Source organism: Megalobrama amblycephala, linkage group LG11 (assembly GCF_018812025.1).
Source record: "Megalobrama amblycephala isolate DHTTF-2021 linkage group LG11, ASM1881202v1, whole genome shotgun sequence".
Classification (NCBI taxonomy): domain Eukaryota; kingdom Metazoa; phylum Chordata; class Actinopteri; order Cypriniformes; family Xenocyprididae; genus Megalobrama; species Megalobrama amblycephala.
The window spans coordinates 35,256,960-35,276,094 of record NC_063054.1 but is presented as its reverse complement, the minus strand read 5'-3'; the positions used below and the strand labels follow the sequence as shown (position 1 = coordinate 35,276,094).

General features: G+C 36.1%; 1 protein-coding gene and 1 long non-coding RNA gene across 4 annotated transcripts in view; one reads left to right on the top strand and one right to left on the bottom strand.

Moving 5' to 3' along the window:
* Positions 1–14: 14 nt before the first annotated feature.
* Positions 15–18,683, bottom strand: batf (basic leucine zipper transcription factor, ATF-like). Its single transcript, XM_048207713.1, has 4 exons — positions 18,339–18,683; positions 9,850–10,254; positions 7,377–7,481; positions 15–914 (listed from the first exon to the last, which is right to left on the bottom strand). Exons 2-4 carry the CDS (start codon positions 9,913–9,915, stop codon positions 711–713), a joined length of 375 nt encoding a protein of 124 aa, XP_048063670.1. The 5' UTR covers positions 9,916–10,254; positions 18,339–18,683; the 3' UTR covers positions 15–710.
* The window catches only part of LOC125278497, a 37,549-nt gene continuing 19,138 nt past the window's right edge, over positions 725–19,135 (top strand). For 2 of the 3 annotated variants that reach the window (XR_007187154.1, XR_007187153.1), the window contains exons 1-6: positions 725–855; positions 2,174–2,242; positions 2,329–2,425; positions 2,539–2,667; positions 5,410–5,539; positions 7,598–7,678. This is a non-coding gene — a long non-coding RNA (uncharacterized LOC125278497). Of the gene's footprint in view, positions 856–2,173; positions 2,243–2,328; positions 2,426–2,538; positions 2,668–5,409; positions 5,540–7,369; positions 7,508–7,597; positions 7,679–19,135 lie in introns of those variants that run through there. The other variant, XR_007187152.1, reaches the window with a different exon arrangement.

Here is a 19,135-nt window from a genome sequence, read left to right as displayed (position 1 = left end):
GAGGGGACATTGTGTTCAAATTCATGAAATGTGTCTGTATATTTTACATTTATTTATTTATTTCTTCACAAGTGATCACAGAAGATCACAGATACAAATTTTCCCTCCTCCACATTTGAGATATAGCACAGCAGTTTGTACAACTTTAGAAGATCTCAACGGGTTTAGAATAAAAATATTCAGCTAGAATTGTGTATAAAGTACATTCAGAATGTTTGACCAATGAGTCATAATAGAAAAACATTCACACATAATATCTCTGAACAGGATACACAATCAACATCATTTTCTTAGAATAAAGTCCAGTCATTTCATTAACATTTCACAGAAATAGAATAAAATAAATGATCATATGAATCAGTAGACTGGCTTAATGAAATCTAAATTGAAAACATTCATCGTGTCATTGCCATGCACCTTTGCAAGTAGCCTACGTTTAACACATTTGCATTTTACAGACATGAGGTTTTGTTCAAGGAACTGGGATTATTTAACTTCAGACAAAAAAATAAAATAAAAATGATATTAATATATCGTCACAAAAATCGTTTCATCTTGAGGCTTGTTTTATTTATCTGATACTCAGCAGATGATTTTAAGATCATTTCAATGCCCGCTGATGACTATGTACGTTGTTTATGACTCAACCAAAGTTCATTGACTGTCGCCCACAGGCGGATTCCATGCGGAACTCCGGCGGCCTCTGCCGGTCAGAGCGGGTAGTGCGGCACGCTGATGTGCTGGTGGAACGCGCCGTGATGCGCGCCGTACAGCAGCTCCGTGGACGCGCCGCTCAGGCCCGTGCACAGCGGCTCATGGTTGCTCAGGACCGTGGACAGATATTTGGCCTCTTCTGTGAGTCTCTTCACCTCTTTCCTGAGCGCTGCGTTTTCCTTCTCCAAATTTTCACTCTCCTACAGCACAAACAGAAAACAAAAGACATTGATACAAGGTCAGAGAGAATGTGATAATGCACATATTCCACAGGACATGAATTTTGAGTTTCGTCCTCTAGAGGTCCTCAAAGTTACAAACAGCACACAATAATCATGGATTATTTCGGTCGCATTTATGGGCTTTTCATAATATTGTGTTAGTAACTAGTCCTGGGTATTGAGTAAAACCGTATAAAATATTCTGTGACTGTCAGAGTTTATGAATATTTAAAGAGATAGTTCACCCAAAAATGACAATTCTGTCATCATTTTCTCACCCTTTAGTTGTTCTAAACCTGCATGAGTTTCTTTGTTCTGTTGAACACAAAGGAAGATATTTTGAAGAATTTTCCCTATGGAAGCTTGTTTCTGCCATGAAGTAACAAATAAAAAAGATAATTGCGACGTTTTATCTCACAATTCTGATTTTATAACTCACAACTGCATGTTATAAAGTCAGAATTGCGAAATATAAACACATAATTCTGAGAAAAAAAAATGTTATATCTTATAATACTCAATTGTATCAAAAACAATATAAAGATATAAAGTCGCAATTCTGACTTTCTCGCAATTGCGAGATTATATCATGCAATTCTGACTTCATAACTCGAAATTGTGAATTTATATCTTGTTATTGCGTGATATAAAATCGCAATTGCGAGAAAAAGTCAGAATTGCGACTTTATATCTTTATATTATTTTTGATACAATTTTGGGGCTAACGGGGAGCTTGTTAAAGCGGAACTCAGTAAGATTTGCGAAGCTCCCCCTACAGGTTCCTACAGTGAATCACACTGTCGTAAATACTCCAAGCGCAGCTCTGGACTACAACGACTACAACGCTCACCAGCGCAGTAGTTTTGCAAATACAGTACAAGAATTAAGACAATTTTCAAAATTGTCTTATAAAGTCATAATATATACATTGTTTTTGAATTACCGTAAAGCATTTTGTCACTCTTGCGTGAACGTGAACACGAGGTGAGATTGTGTCGGGTCGGCGCAGCTCAACTTGCAAGTGCTGTTTTCTGGCGTAGACGTGCCAGAGGGGGTTAGTGCACGCCTCAAACACACCACTACAAGTCAATTAACCATCGTAAGGACTTAGAAAACTATTTATGAAGGTAATAAAAGTTACTTAGTTCTGCTTTAAATGATGTTAACCTATGGTTTAGTGTAGTATGTAAAATATTTATAAAATGCTCAAAGGTCAAGTAATTTAAACTCCCCTACAGATGAGGAAGAATCCAAGACTCAACTTGCATTGTCTTCTGACAGGCAGATATCTACAGAAATGTCCACAGGTAAAATTTTAACTTGCTACAAATCTATTAATAAAGTGCTAGAAATAGATGAGAGCGTGTATATGCTTATTGGCCATTATTTTTAGTTACTCTAGGGGGTCATGATGGTTCCCGCACAGCGTCGTCACCGGCCTGTGATCTGCAGCTCGACTAGCCGCTCCGCTGCCTTCCAGTCACCCTAGGGTAAAACCCCTCTGACAAGCGTCATTCAGCTTAATCTGCCCACGGCCTATAGCGGCACCTTACCAGAAATGACAGCTGAACACTCCCCTTGACAGCCCACGTTTCTCATGCAGGCCTCAAGTAAAAAACACGCCATGAGAAGACACTACAGGAAACGTGTCATACGGAGGGAAATTTCAGCTTCCTGTTTATCAAGCATAGCCGTGAAGAGTGAAACCACATACTACACTGAACACAGAAGAGTGAGTCTCCCTTACACAGACCGAGTAGATGACTTTCCTCCACAACATATTCAACTGAATTCACTATTATTTCATATCTTTAGACTACGGAAATTAATCTTAGATTAGATATAAACATAATAATATCAACATAATGCTGCTCTGGATAATAACACAGAGTGCTGCTCGTTTTAAAAACCTGAAAATGCAAGAAAACCAGATTTACTTGGGATTTTTTTTTTTTTTTTTTCTGGTTTTGATGAAAAAACGCAAACAGATGAGCACAAGACATGCACACCACTGTTGTTATTGTTAACGAAAACTATTTTTAATAGTTTGAAATAAAGCTGAAGTAAAATCAAATTAAATATTAGATGAAAAACCATAAAAAAGAAAATTAGAAATGTTGCCTTTGCATTTAACTGAATTAAATAAGTTTAAGTACTAAAATGACTAAAACTAAATCTGAAAATAAATGAAAGCTAAATAGGAATTTCAAAAAACACTAAACAAAATGACCTAAGCTAAAATTATGATGATTCATATATTAATAAATATTACTATAGAATATAAATAATACTAAAATAACACCGTTTTCATCGAGTTTTGCCTCAGCCATGACCTTTCCTTGATAAACGTTCACACATCAGATTATTAAGCATTATTGGTGAAAACACTAAGTATTCATATCTGCTGATGTGTGACCTATATGTGCATTTCTCAAAAGCTGTGCAACCTCAAAATGATATGTGGTTCCTAGTAAGTGGTATGTGCCGGTCGGGACAGCATCTCCCACTTTGCGTTTAACCGGTTGACTTCAGGGGAACTCGCATGAGGTCAGTGTGTGTGTGTGTGTGTGTTATCAGATAACTGATACTGAGAACTACAGCGGGGGCTGTCGGGACTGACAGCAGGTCAACTAGCTAATCAAACCACTCTCTTCCTGAGAGAAAACAGCTACTCGGTTCACTTTGTATGAGATCTGGTTTGATTCACAGAATAAATGCTGTTATCAGTTGACATCTGCATTTATTCTGTGAATCAGACCAGATCTCATTCTCAAGCAGAATCCCTTCAGTAGGTGTCAACCCTCTGCATTGCGAGTAAATATGCGACCAAATTTTACAAGAGGCAACTAAAAATGTCTTTAATTAGCCAATGGCTAGTAAATTGTATGATTACAGTCACCTAATTGAGTTACAGGCAAAAAAAAAAGATATAATTTCATTGCCTGAGAGCACCCTCTGTCACTTTCTCTCATATGCACACTGTAACCTAAAGAGATGCTGGGCTTGTTGACAGAACTGTCAAAGATCGGACCAGTGCTGCGTCATCTTGAATGTTTATCATTTGCAGGTGTTTTAAGCCTTGCCAATTTAAACATTCATGAGTAAGAAGACGTAAACGATAACTTGCACGTGCCGTGTGAGAAGTTTTGTGTGCGCTCAGAAAGCCACGTCTGACAGCAAGCGAATACTGATTCAAGCACTCTTTCACGTCTTGCGCTTGACAATTTCGCATAAAATTATTTCAAAATGCCATCTTGGCGAGTATCCTAGTAAACATAGTCAGTTGTGTGTGTAACGTGTTAAGTGAATGCAAACAGTTGAGAAAGTAAACGCGTGTGTAACAGTATGTTGGATCCGTGCATTAGTCTTAAAGTGACAGCAGCCTAATATTCCTATTTTACATTTGATTACTTTATTCAATTTCTGTACCTAATCTACTGTTAGATCTACCTGAAAAGCACTGTTTATTTAATTGGCATCTTTTCTATTGTGTTTATTTGTGCTAATGCTTGTAGTTTGATGATTAGATCTTATTTTATTACAGACTGTTTATTTGACTTTAATAGTGTTTGAAATTTAGATTTCATATTATACTTACGTAGAATTTTTTCATTTGCATTGTTCTTGCATTCCATGTAAAAAGTCTGGTGAGTATAGTTGCACTCAAAAAATGAAAATACAGATTCGAGTTGTTCCAAACCTGTGAGAATTTCTTCAGTGCAACACAAAAAGAGAAATTTTGAGGAATCACAACGTTCTTTCCCATGCAACGAGCATGCCTGACTCCAAAAAGCACTATAAAAAGTGTGCATCATGTTTGAGACCTACATTTTTAAAGTCTTCTGAAGCTGAAAAGACCTAAAGTAAAGTCTGATTATCTCCTCTCAGCCAAATCTCATACTTTCATTTGCTCATTTTCAAACTTAGCATACCATGTTTGAAGTCTCACAGGTCTCATAACTAAACGTGACATGCAAAATTTGAATGTGCGGAAACGTGAATGAAAATATCTTGTTTTGTGCTCCAGGCAGTCTTACAGGTGTGGAACGACATGAGCGTGAGAACTTTCATTTTTGGAAGGACTGTCCCTTTAAATCGATCATAGAGTTTGGATGATCTATTCTTGTAGCTGATGTATTAATGTAACGATAACTGCACTGGGTTTGTTCTTTTGAGTCCTTGGAACGCCATGTGCAGCTATCGGAGGAGAGAAAGGACATGAGTAATACCAGAGGGAAACACCCATATAACACACACACACAGATGCTGAATGAAAGTGATAGAGGGTTTTGGCTTTGAGTAAGAGCCAAATGCAATCCAAACGGTTTGATGACTGTTAGACAGGCGTGTGCTCGGTTTAAGAGCACAGTCATTGAATGCACGGATGCAAAGCATCACAATAATTCTGTATAAGCAGACCTAGAATAAGTCATGCAGATTTGAGGATTGTTGTTGTTTTCTTGATAAATTACAGAGAATTTACTAGGTGCCGTGAGCTGAGCGGTTCACCCACGCGATGTAATTAATGCCAGAATCTGAAGCAAACAAGACCAGAGCCACAACAAGTGTGAAGCACGACAGAAGCCGTGACGCATCACCACATGGTCAGTAAAGCTTCATGTAAATACAGTCAGAGTCGATCAGCATCACGCCTGTAACACAGCTGGACGCAGTGATGCTGGACGCTCTTCTCTTCTTGGATTTGCCATCGTCTTAATCTCGTTTTTCTTAAAATGTTTGTTTGGTTGGTTGTTCTTACTGAAGATCTATTTTTTTATCTTCCTAAACCTTTTTAGGGTCTGTTCCCAGCCAAAGCTGCAGCCACACTAGGCTTTAAGCACGCAAAATTTCTACGGACACCGCAATGGCGCCACAATATGCGGCATCTTTTTAAAACCATAATTCAACATATAACAATACATCAAAAATGTAAAAATATGCAATCTACTCCACTTTACTGGAACGCTGCTATCCTGCAGATTTAAAGTTTGCGTTCTCTTAATTCAGCTAAATGTCTTACTTATTGGTGTATCAGTCTTCTATTGGTCACACGTGATACTAATTCACAGGTCAGAGTTCTCCAAACTTGGCACGCAGCGGAATGCGAAACTTCTTCGCTTGAGCTTGCGTTTCCTGTCTCCTGCATTTGCATGTGTATGAATGGAAGTCAATGGAACGACAGTTGTAGTGTGACTGCCAGTGTTGGGGTGTAATGCATTACTGTGATTTAATTACTTTTTCCTTGAAAAAGTAAAGTAAGGGATTACTCTTAATTTTTTTGTAATTTTATTACAGTTACTTCTGATGTAATTGCATTAAATACTGTGTAGACTATAGAACAATTTTATGTCTAATGTTAAAATGTATGTTTTTAGTGTAACGTTCTCCCTTTAAATACTTTGGTCAGTTCAAGAATAATTTATGCAGTTTTATTTGAGACTTGTATTGTTCAACTGGTGGAGGTTGATATAGGATTTAGAAAGTGATTAGTAATAACCAGTGTAGGGGGTAACACATTACAAGTAACGCAAGTTACGTAATCAGATTACTTTTTCAAGTAACTAGTAAAGTAACACATTACTTTTTCAAATAAGTAATGCAAGTTACTTTGTTCTCCCATTTATTGACTGACAGCTCTCCTGTCCAAATGTTGAGAGAAATCAGGAGTAAGTGTCTGTGAACATGATTTACACACTAGACTAAATTTGAGCATTTACTTCTTCTGCATCCTAATCTTCTGAATTCCAGAATGGCAGCACAGCTGAAAGGTTTGTTTGAGCTGCGCCCTCTACTGTACAGGCGCGAATTTGCATTTCCTTTAGCCTGAGGCTTATTCATTTCACTTCTGGTGTGAAATGGCCCAAAAATATAACTTCTTTTGTTGTTGTAAAAACAAACAAACAAATAGCCCATCCCAGATGAGAAAAAGTAACGCAAAAGTAAAGTAACGCATTACTTTCCATAAAAAGTAACTAAATAACTCAATTAGTTACTTTTATAGGGAGTAACGCAATATTGTAATGCATAACTTTCTCTATCACTGATAGTAATGCTGTACTTTTTAGACAAAGTATTTAATACAGTAATCTAATTATACTGTTAAAGATGAAATTAGTAGCTAGTAATTAATTACTTTTTTAGCGTAACTTACCCAACACTGGTTCTGAGAACATTCAAAAGTAACAATCCCATAATGTTTCAAAATGGAATGTTCTGCTAACGTTCACATTACTAAGAAAAAAATGAACGCTCAGAGAACGTAGAGAAATAATGTTTTCATTACTTAATGGGAACATTAGCTGTATTGTTCAGAAGTCACAGTTTGCTGCATGAAACAATGCATGGAATGTCTGTTTTGTTGCAGAAATGCTTATATGGGTTAATTAGAACATGATTGTGTGGAAATAAATGTATCAGGTGTGTATGTTTGAAAGTTCTCACCAGGTGCAGACTGTCGGCTTTCTGCGTTTGTCTCATTCGGCTCTTCTGCGCCGCGATTCGGTTCTTTTCTCTCCTCATCACTTTCCTTACGTCATCCGTTGAACCCTAAAGATCAGCACAAGAGTTCATGTGTATGTCAGCACAGAAACACGACTATAAAGTCCATGTGAATGGCATTTGCAACCCATTTTACTAGATGTTCTCTGTTTTCGTCATTCCAGGATGGACCGGCACACATTTTTGAGGAAGCTTTTTAACCAGGAGGAGGCTGAAGGTCCAGAGCATGTCCACTTATCCCACTGGTAAAGTTTTTTAATTTCAAATCATATTATTATTTGCTATTTTTGCTGCAACTTTTATTATATTTTAATGTCAAGGTTTGAGCCTAAACAATGACTGTTGGTTAACATTATTTTCCATGTCTGTACAACCTACTGAAGGATAAAAACAAAGGTTCCAAAAGGGGGTTTTCACAGCAATGCTATAGATTGAAGAACAGTTAACAGTTCTTAAAAGAACCATTTATTCTGAGTGTGAAGAACATTTTAATAATCTAAAGAACCTTTTGTGGAATGGAAAGGTTCCATGGATGTTGAAAGTTCTTGATGGAACCATCAATGCCAATAAAGATCCTTGAGTGCGATATCAGCCAAAAAGTCAAAGATATTATATTTATATTAAACTTTTTCAAGACAAACTTTAAAATAACATGCACCAATGAATTATGCACAATAAGACCAAGAACATTTTTCTGCATCAGTGTTATTTTAATATTATTTATATACTATTATATTATTTATTAATATTTTGAATCTGCTTTTACTTTGATTTTTCTTGATGTTTCCTTTAAATTTTATTTATTTTTTTATTTTTTTCAAAATACGTATATACAAATACAGTTTTTGTAATTCGGTCTAAGTTTTTGTAAAATTTTTATTTTATTTTATTTTATTTTTAGCTTTATTTCAGTTACTAAAAACTATTTATTAATAGTTTTAGTTTTAGTTAACTGTTTTTTAACACTGTGGACTTTTTGTTTTAAGAACGTTACTTTGGTTGATATCCACCTCCATGCCTGCATGTTTATCACATGTTGTGGTAGACAGGTGACATTTTCAAAGACAGAGGGCAATCTTTTCCCACAACCCCTGAGTGCAATGACGCTTTTTACTGAACCCACAAGAATCTTGTTTTTCCATATGACAAATTCCCCAGAATAAGAGACCCTCGAAAAAAGTGTGTGTGTGTGCATTGTCTATGACTAGCTCAGTTTCAGGTGAATACAGGATAGCATCTGCTGTCATACAGACAGATGAGCTGCTTCATGATGAAAGTAGTCTTATTAGTAGTAGTCTATTTGTCTGTGAAGCATTTAGCAGCAGCTAACAAAGCTTTAAATAATTTGCAGCGAATCAACTGGTATTTTGGTTATTTTTAGTAGATGTATGAAGTCAGTTCAAAGTGCCCAAACACTCTTTGTGGCCACAGCATTTGCATGCATGAGGCATGTAACCAAAACATGATTTGCACTGTTGCTATGAATCATGTTCTCTCAGCGATAAACATCTCTATCGTCCGTCGAGGTTGGAGAGGATGTAGTGGCCGTTGAAGTCAGATCACCTTCAGCTCGTATGGCCTCGTGCCATCTTAACGGCAGTTTCACAATCACTAACATTCTGTCAAACTCTCTCTCTCTCACTGCATGATGCTGTGTGCAACTCAACAGTTCTAGTCAGTTGCTCAACACTAAAGCTGATTACCTTCATAAACGTTCATTTCAGGGTTACGGTAGTACGTGTTTGGTCTGAAGGTTAAAATTACCACCAGCCTCATGACTTCCATTCATCAGAATCATAATCTTTCATACACACACGTGCAAATCTAAACATGCTAACACTCTCACTCACAGACAGAGTTGGAAATGCATATGAAATCTACAGTGTTTAGATGTCAATCATAATATCATATTCAAATTAATATTTAAGTTTTGTACATGTTATATTCCATCTGGTTAGATGCATGTTGCATCATTTGTTTCATCATTGACTAAGTGAATTCAATTCAGTTTAAAATAAAGAAGAAAGAAGACATGAAGAAGCAAAATATTACCTTTTCATCAGATAATATGTTTTTAATCACTTTAATTTATATATATTACATTTATAAAAAAATTAAATATTTTTAAAGTTACATACACGCATATATATGTTGTGTATAATTGTAATTTTTATTTTATATATGTAATTTAATTTTAATTTTGTAATATAATTAAAACGTTTATATATATATTTTTAATATTTTTAACTACAAAATAAAAAAAAATAGCATATATGTGATATAATTTATTAAATTAAAAATACATTTATTTATATTATTTATCAAAATAATAAATAATGTAAATAAAGTAATGTTTTAAATGCATTTCCAGAAGGTTGGTCAAGTGTGTGCATGGTGCTGGTTAAGTCTCTCTTACCTGTTTATTGCCCGGTGAGGGAGATTTGGTGTAGCTGGTGTCGTTATTGTCAGAGCCCTGAGCCATGCCACTTCAGTCCCTGTGAAACCTTTGACCTCCTTCAGAGTCTGTCTTCTGCCGTGTCTTTCTCTCAGCCTGTTTATCTGTCTGTCTGTCTCAGGCTATGTGAGACTGCATATGTTCAGAGAGATGTGAACTGATGGCGGTCCACGGACGAATGAGTATAGACTGCAGCACTCGCACTCTTTCTTTCTTGCTCTGCTTCACTCCCTCTCTTTCTCTCGCCCTGCCTAATTAGCAACGTGTGATGTGGTCGATAGAAAACCTCTACAGCACTAGACTGGAAGTCACATGGTTCCTGGAAACTTTGCATAAAGCCTCTTATTCACAGCAGAGCAGATGAACCTTCAAAACAGGACAGACAGACAGAGTATCACATCTGCTCCACATGCACGATGGCCTCAGAAAGTATTTGGAAACTTAAGCAACACTTAAAAATGAGAATGGCATTGCATTAGATAAGGACATATGAAATAAAGTGTCATTTACATTAAAAAAAAGATCAGCATTAGCACACTTTTCAAGCAATAACAGTTCACAAAAAGAGATAGGTTGGGTTTTAAATGCTAATACATGAAGTGAAGATAAATGTAGATAAAACATTGTTTGTGAAACACAACAGAACTGACTTCATACATCCATTAAAAACACCAGCTGATTAGAAAATCATTAAGCAAAAATTATGTTTAGTCTCCAAATATTTTTTGGAGCCACTATAATATCTATTTCGAATCTATTTAACTCACTCTGAGTTAAATTTAACTCTATCTGAGTTGAATTAACACTGCCAAGTCTGCTGTGAAGTAATCTTGGCCAACAGCATCCCTACAGTTTGTGTGTGACATTGAGATACAGAGAAGGACAGTGATGGCTTTCATTTCTAAGTATTCCTATTGCTCATGCTGAGGGTTAGTAATTTGAACAAACTCATAACACTAAGTGTTAAACTTCACTGCATAACTCACAGACATGAAATATTTCTCATAAGGTGCGTGCGGTCTCTTTTCATAGCAACAACCCTATCAACAACATGCTACAAAACACGTTAGAAACCACATAGCTGTAGCATTTTTGTCACGTTCATGTCTTGTTCTGTTCTGGTTTATTATTAGTTGTCATGGTTTCTAATTAGTTCTCACCTGTTCCGTTATAGATCTTTCTCTGTGTATTTAAAAAAAAAAATACGCGTACGCTAGTGTACGCGCACAGTATATCGAAGTATACTTCATTCGACTCGTACGCATACACAGGCGTTTGACGCATGCGCAGTTTTGAGCAATCTCTCGCCACGAGTTGCAACCCATATAAACATCTTTGTATTCTTTCATGCTAGAGTTTAACAAATGAGGGATGATGATTTTCTAACCTCTCCGCTCAATTTGTCGTCTATATAGGCCTCCACTGTCTCTGTAGCTTGCATGCGTTCCGGTCTGTTCTGTTTATGCAGTTTTTCTTTGACTACCTTGTGAATCGACGCCCACAGGGCATGATCGCCACCTTGTGGATAAACAGATTACTGAAAAATAAAAAGTAAATGCGCATGTGCATGCGACCTAGATCCGGTGGTGCGCGCGTACTCTTCTGCTGATGAAATTCGCGTCACGCACACTGTACGCTGACCCTCGCGTACACGTAAAAAGTGAAATATACTTTGGGCTTAAGCCCTGTTTCTTTTGTTCATTGTCTTGCATTAAAGATTATAAGGTATGTGTAGCCTTTATTGATTATCCTGCATCATACATTTAGTTATTGATCTTCTTTGCATTAAGCTAGCTACAGTTTTACACTGACAAGCTCCACTTAACCTTCCCTCAGAAAATGTATGAAAATATTACAAGTGCATCTCAATCAGCTCCCGAGCTGTGAATCAGTATATCGTGTACACGAATTTGGGCACTGGTATAGAGACCCTGATTCACTACACATTGGGACAGTGATTACTCAATTTCCGCCTACATGACTATGTACAACATCAACATACCACTGTTATTAATCAACACCAGGCTATATCTTTTTGATATTATTTTTTAAGCTGTTTAAACACATTGTTCTGTTACATATCCTTATAACATTTCAGCTGAATATTAATTATAAATGTTAACTAGATGTGTTAACTCCCTCTCTATGTGTGTTTATGCTGACGTATAATAAAAAACGGTTTGTCTTTTGTCATTGCATTCACGAGTTGGCTCATGCGTGTTATATTTCGCGCTTCAGAAATGTGATGTAATTTCTGGTAAGGGAGCATAGTGAGCATCGATGCTTCCTGTTTTTTGCGGGGCGTTGTGAGATTTATTTTAGGCAGTGAATTTTGCGAATTGTGACAGCCCTTATAATGACCAGCTACGGAGCTGATTGAGATAAATCCCATGTTATTATATTTTGCTTTATTTTACTTAACTTCTTCTGTTTTACTTTATTTGTTTAATAATACTTTCATAGGTTGGTGCCGATAGCCTTGTGGGCAGCACACCGATATATTGTTGCGCTTCGGTCGACCCGAGTTTGAGGCCCCGCTTGCGGATGATCCCGTCCTCCTCTCTTTCTTTCACCTCGTTTCCTGTCCTCTCTATACTATCCTATCACAATAAAGGCACAAACTGCCAAAAATAAATCTTAAAAAAAAAAAAAAAATACTTTCATAGGTTCACCACTCAAACTTTCCTCAGAAAACATGAAAAAAAAATATTTAAAATATTTTATTTACTTTTTATTTAATTTGTTTAATAATACTTTGCACTTTTAGAATTTGCACTTTTGCTTTCATATTTATTTCACTTGCAAAGGCAGTTAAGTAATCAGTTTTGCTTTGCCAGTAATTAATTGAAAGACACTGAATTTGAAATTGAATTGCTCGAGAAAGACAGAGAGAGTGAGTGTGAGAGGGAGTGAGAGGTGCTTCCCCTTCAGCTCTGGAGTATTTCAGCAGGTGCACAGATATACATTGTATCACTTAAGCTCAAAAATTCCATCTGACTTCACCCTCCACATTACCATAAGACGAACGCCGCCAGAATTTAAGCAGCAGATTTTCATAAACTCTGTTGATGACAGATCTCCCACCAGAAGTCCGCTAGCAATCCAGTGGCGCCAAAAACAGCGCAGTTACTGTCAGTGATGCAAATGACACCCAATGCCAAGCAGTGAAAGCAGAGATCTACACGTTACAGAGCTTTCCCCAAAATGACACAGAAATTTAAACAACACCAGCCTCAGGTTTTCTTGTTTTCCTGAGCGAACGAAACCCTTTGTGAACTGCTGGAATTTCTAGAATTTATATATACAGCAGCTGTGAAGGATGAGACAGAAACGTTTTAATCATGTTTGCTAACTTAAGCATCACCATTAATATTGATCATACTTACAATTTAACCGCTCAGTTCAGAAGAGGACATTTGTGCTAAGCGATAAGACTGATAAAATGGTTAAGAAAATCCCATAGACTTCAGAATATATTATAGACTTTGGGTTGAGGCCTTTTGATTTGGGCCAGAAGCCTAGCAACACCCTAGCAACCACTCTGAACACCTCAGCAATGGTTTAAATAGAAAGTTATCAGACCAACTGCAGCATTCTGCTGGCATGTCTTGTATGGCTAGAGGCACTCGTTTCCTTCAGAAAATGTAAATATAGTTTACAAAATAGCATATTTGCATTTATATTTATTAATTTGGCAGACACTTTTAACCAAAGCGATTTACAAATATATAGCATATAGTTTCTATGTTTGTGAAATTAAGACCAGATCATATCAAATCATTTTTATATACATTACTGTTCAAAAGTTTGAGTTTTTTATTGTTTCTGAAAGTCTCTTCTGCTCACCAAGGCTGCATTTATTTGATCAAAAATACAGTAAAAATAGTAATATTGTGAAATATTATTACAATTTAAAATAACTGTTTTCTATTTGAGTATATGTTAAAATGTAATTTATTCCTGTGATCAAAGCTGAATTTTCAGCATCATTACTCCAGTCTTCAGTGTCACATGATCCTTCAGAAATCATTCTAATATGCTGATTTGCTGCTCAAAAAGATTTCTAATTATTAATAATGTTGAAAACAGTTACTGCTTCATATTTTTGTGGAAACTGTGGTACATATTTTCTTTGATGAATAGAAAGTTTTCAAAGAACAGCATTTATTTGAAATAGAATCTTTCGTAACATTTTAAATGTCCTTACGGTCACTTATGATTATGCATCCTTGATGGTAAAAAAACGTACTAATTTCTTTCAAAACAACACCCAAAAAATCTTACTGACCCTAAACTCTTGAACTTTAGTGTTTGCATTTCTGTTTGTGTTGTCATTTGATGAGAATGTAGGATGTGACAGAATCAGATCTGAAGGGTATGCACTCAGATGAGCATCTGTGGATGTTGTCAGTCTAGTGATCTATCAAAATTCAGTGCAAGGCCTTGTGAAGAAGCTCTGACTGATTCGTGATGTGTGCGTGTGTAGGTGGAGTATCCAGTAAGCGCAACACAATAGCAAAATATCCATTCACATCTCTGTGGCTTCTCATCTTACTCATACACACTGCCCAACATACGCAATGAAGATTAGGCGTTAAATGTGTTCGGTAAAGATGCGTCTTTCCCACACTGATCACTGCAATAACCATCAAAAAGATCCGATCCGATCCAACGTAAATTCAAAAGCAGCAAGACGTGCAACATGTTTTTACTGCATGTTTGCACTGCAACTTTTGAATCACTTTGAATTCACTTTCAACTTAAAGGCAGAAATTAAAGTCCTCCTTTGGTCAATGATTTTATCTCTTAAAACTCATCTTTGATCACCAAAATTAAATATTTAAACATTTTTTCCTGTGAAAAAAAATTATTAAAGGGATAGTTCACCCAAAAATGAAAATTTGATGTTTATGTGCTTACCCCGAGGGCATCCAAGATGTAGGTGACTTTGTTTCTTCAGTAGAACACAAATTATGATTTTTAACTCCAACCGTTGATGTCTGTCAGTCAAATAATGCGAGTCAATGGTCACACAATTTATAAGAGTCAATAAACACGCACAGACAAATCCAAATTAAACCCTGTGGCTCGTGACGACATATTGATGTCCTAAGACACGAAACGATCGGTTTGTGCAAGAAACCGAACAGTATTTATATCATTTTTTACCTCTAATACTCCACTATGTCCAACAGCGTTCAGCAATCGCTTGGTGAGGTCTGATCGCGCTCTGACAGCGGAAGTGATGTCTCGCGCATATACTTCAATGAGTGCTAGACATCACTGCCGCTGTCAGAGCGCGATCAGACCTTACTAAACGAGTGCTGAACGCAGTTGGACATAGTGGTGTTTTAGAGGTAAAAAATGATATAAATACTGTTCGGTTTCTCGCACACACCGATCGTTTCGTGTCTTAGGACATCAATGTGCCGTCACGAGCCACAGGGTTTCATTTGGATTTGTCTGTGCGTGTTTATTGACTCTTATAGATTGTGTGACCATTGACTTGCATTATACAGCTGACAGACGGCAACGGTTGCAGTTAAAAATCATCATTTGTGTTCAACTGAAGAAACAAAGTCAGCTACATCTTGGATGCCCTGGGGGTAAGCAGATAAACATCAAATTTTCATTTTTGGGTGAACTATCCCTTTAATGCCTTAAAATAGCTTGAATGTAACTCTACACCCTTGCCTCATTTAATATACACGGATCTATGAATATGATAATTAGCCCCGCCTCCACTCACTCACGCCAGCTCAGAGTGGTATCTCTTTTTACAACATCGGACACAACGGTAATTAATATGATTTGCCTTTTGCTTAACTAAGTTATCAAACTGCTAATATGTTGCTAATGTTACACAAACCATGTTCCCGATCTCATAGTCAGACAGCTGCCTTCTAACAATCAATATCTATAGAAATGCTTTAAACAACTCAGAACGTCAGTGGAGAAAGGCATGTAGTTTATCATAATATCATAAAATATTCATCATATACCCACTTTATTGACAAATCTACCCAATTTTTCATATTAACAGAAAAATATATTGGGATAACCTTCTTTTTAGACTCCCTTTCACGGTCAGTTAATGATATGCTAAAGCCCGCTGGCACATTGATGTGATTGGTTACAAGGTTTGTGACGTCACAAACACCAGTGATTTCAAACCACGTCTTTGAAACTGTCTTTCGATCACTGCAGTTTTAAAGAGAAAATACTCAGCAATGGTGTCGACTTATGAATTTGCACATGGTTTGTCTTAAAGCATATTAAAAACACCACATAGACATATAAACAACATTAAAAATGATTTTCACCACTGGGGGTCTTTAAGGGAATGGTATATGACAATACACGGTAATGAATATAACAATGTTGATATGTTTGGTCTTGGCAAAATAGATCTGCTACGCTGCTGCTGCTGCCAGTACATACACTGTACAATATAGCATACGTGAATTACCCGTAGCAGATCTATACAGGTGGAGCTGGGGGAGGTGGAGGGTTTCTGAGTGCACGTTGTAAACTACTACAGCAAACACTGACCAACTATTTGAACGTTGAGCAGTGTTGTTGAGCTTATTGGCTGCTGATATCAGATCTATACTGCTGTGCAGCCAAAATAATGTACCAGTTATCAATGTAAAGCTGCTTTGACACAATCTACATTGTAAAAAAACGCTATATAAATAAAGGTGAGTTGACTTGACTTGACTTGACTGATGCAGCAGGAACCAATCAGCTTTGCCCTATAGAGAACATTAGGTGTGTTCGACTTGATTTATTGATTGAGTGATTAGAAAACAGCTTTCGTATCACTCTTGTGGTACTTTAATGTCATACACTGATTGGTCACAGCGCTGCTTGAAATCGAACCACAGACTGTGAATCGAACGCACTTAAAGGTGCCCTAGAATTGAAAATTTAATTTACCTCGGCATAGTTAAATAATTAGAGTTCAGTACATGGAAATGACATACGGTGAGTCTCAAACTCCATTGTTTCCTCCTTCCTATGTAAATTTGATTTGTGCAAAAGATCTCCGAAGAACAGGCGAATCTCAACATAACACTGACTGTTACGTAACAGTCGGGATCATTAATATGTACGCCCCCAATATTTGCACATGCCAGCCCATGTTCAAGGCATTAGACAAACCAGTATTAACGTCTGGAGCAGCACAGCCAAATCAACAGACTTTATGCAGGTAAGCAAGCAAGAACAATAGCGAAAAATGGCAGATGGAGCAATAATAACTGACATGATCCATGATATCATGATATTTTTAGTAATATTTGTAAATTGTCTTTCTAAATGTTTTGTTAGCATTTTGCTAATGTACTGTTAAATGTGGTTAAAGTTACCATCGTTTCTTACTGTATTCACGGAGATCAGAGTCATGTCGTTATTTTCATTATTAAACACTTGCAGTCTGTATAATGCATAAACACAACTTCATTCTTTATAAATCTCTCCAACAGTGTGTAATGTTAGCTTTAGCCCGTTAGCCACGGAGCATAGCCTCAAACTCATTCAGAATCAAATATAAACATCCAAATAAATATAATAAATATACTTACTATATCTGTTATGCTGCATGACGAACACTTTGTAAAGGTCCATTTTGAGGGTTATATGAGCTTTGAACTTTGTGTATGCAATGTATTATAGAGTCGCGAGCTTGGGGGCGGGGAGCGCGAGCATTTAAAGGGGACACGCGCTGAATCGGCGCATATTTAATGATGCCCCAAAATAGGCAGTTAAAAAATTGAATAATAAGAAATCTATGGGGTATTTTGAGCTGAAACTTCACAGACACATTCAGGGAACACCTTAGACTTATATTACATCTTGTAAAAAAGCGTTATAGGGCACCTTTAATGTGATTGCAAGCAGACTGAGATAAGGACCAGCCTGCGCCATCTAGAGTTTCACGGCAGAACTTTGTATTTCTTTCATGCAAATAAGCCACAACACATCATTAAAGTATTTCATATATATATATATATATATATATATATATATATATATATATATATATATATATATATATATATATATAGTCAGTATATTTAATGTGAAACAAGTGAAAGTGAGGCTGTGAGTGTGGGATGTAGGTTGTACTGATGTCATACTTTAAAAAAAAAAAATTAAACACCTATGTTTTCTGGAGTTATTTTCTTTACTGGAATTTTAAGGGTACTTTCAATATTTTGGCAACTTAACAGTCAACACCGACCAGGTAGAGTACAGCACAACCTTCAGTCCCTCACAGCCTCATTTTCATTCAAGTCCAAATGTGTCTATATGACTAAGGTCTTTGACAAGATAATTTGTCATTAAAACTCATGGATGAGTAAACAGACGTGTTCAGAAACCTTTGGCGTCAAGCTTAGACATTGAATACTTAGAATATCAGTTAAATATCAGAGATGAGCACTTACCCAAAATTCCCATACCAATGCTTTTCCAGAACAGATTTTCACATGGGTTGGAGATACAAAGATGTTCTGGGAAAGAAAAAAAGGTTTTCTGCATTATCTGATTCAAAATATGAAAATGTGTAACTCTTACGATAAACACCACACATAACTTCACAGTCATTCATTAATAGAGAAGTGTTGGAACAGACATCAGAAGCTCATTTACTCTGTTCAGAGAAATTATTACAAATGAAATATTATCTTAACTTTGGTGTCTGCTTAAAAGACTTAAATATTAAAATACTGAACAGCCTACTGAAATGAAAAAGATAATGAAAATATAAAACAAATGAAAAACTGAATTACTAAATACAAAAATATTGACATGCTGAAATATAATACAGAAAGATATTGAAACAATGACATGCTGAAATAAATAAACAAAAAAAATGAAATATTAAATACAAAAATATTGTCATACTTAAATATTAAATTACTGAATAACCTGGAAAAATGAAAAATACAATTTGAAAAATGCTATGCTGAATACATACTGAAATAAATATATGAGAAAATTGAAATACTAAATAAACCTATTGTAATAAGCCTCATAATGAAATATTAAACTACTGAATAAGCTATTGTAATATTCAAACACTGACATGCTGACATAAAATGAATAAATAAATATGAAGAAAGCAAAATATTAAAAATAAAAAATATACTGAAATATTAAATTACTGAATAACCTACTGAATAATGGAAAATAAAATGCAAAAAATAATATTCAAACACTGACATGCTGACATAAAATAAAT

Coding starts and splice junctions, on each gene's coding strand:
- batf (XM_048207713.1), bottom strand. CDS start 9,915: ATGGCTCAGGGCTCTGACAATAACGACACCAGCTACACCAAATCTCCC. Junction 7,482..9,849: donor CCTCACCGGGCAATAAACAG/GTAAGAGAGACT, acceptor GCTGATCTTTAG/GGTTCAACGGATGACGTAAG. Junction 915..7,376: donor AAGCCGACAGTCTGCACCTG/GTGAGAACTTTC, acceptor TTTGTGCTGTAG/GAGAGTGAAAATTTGGAGAA.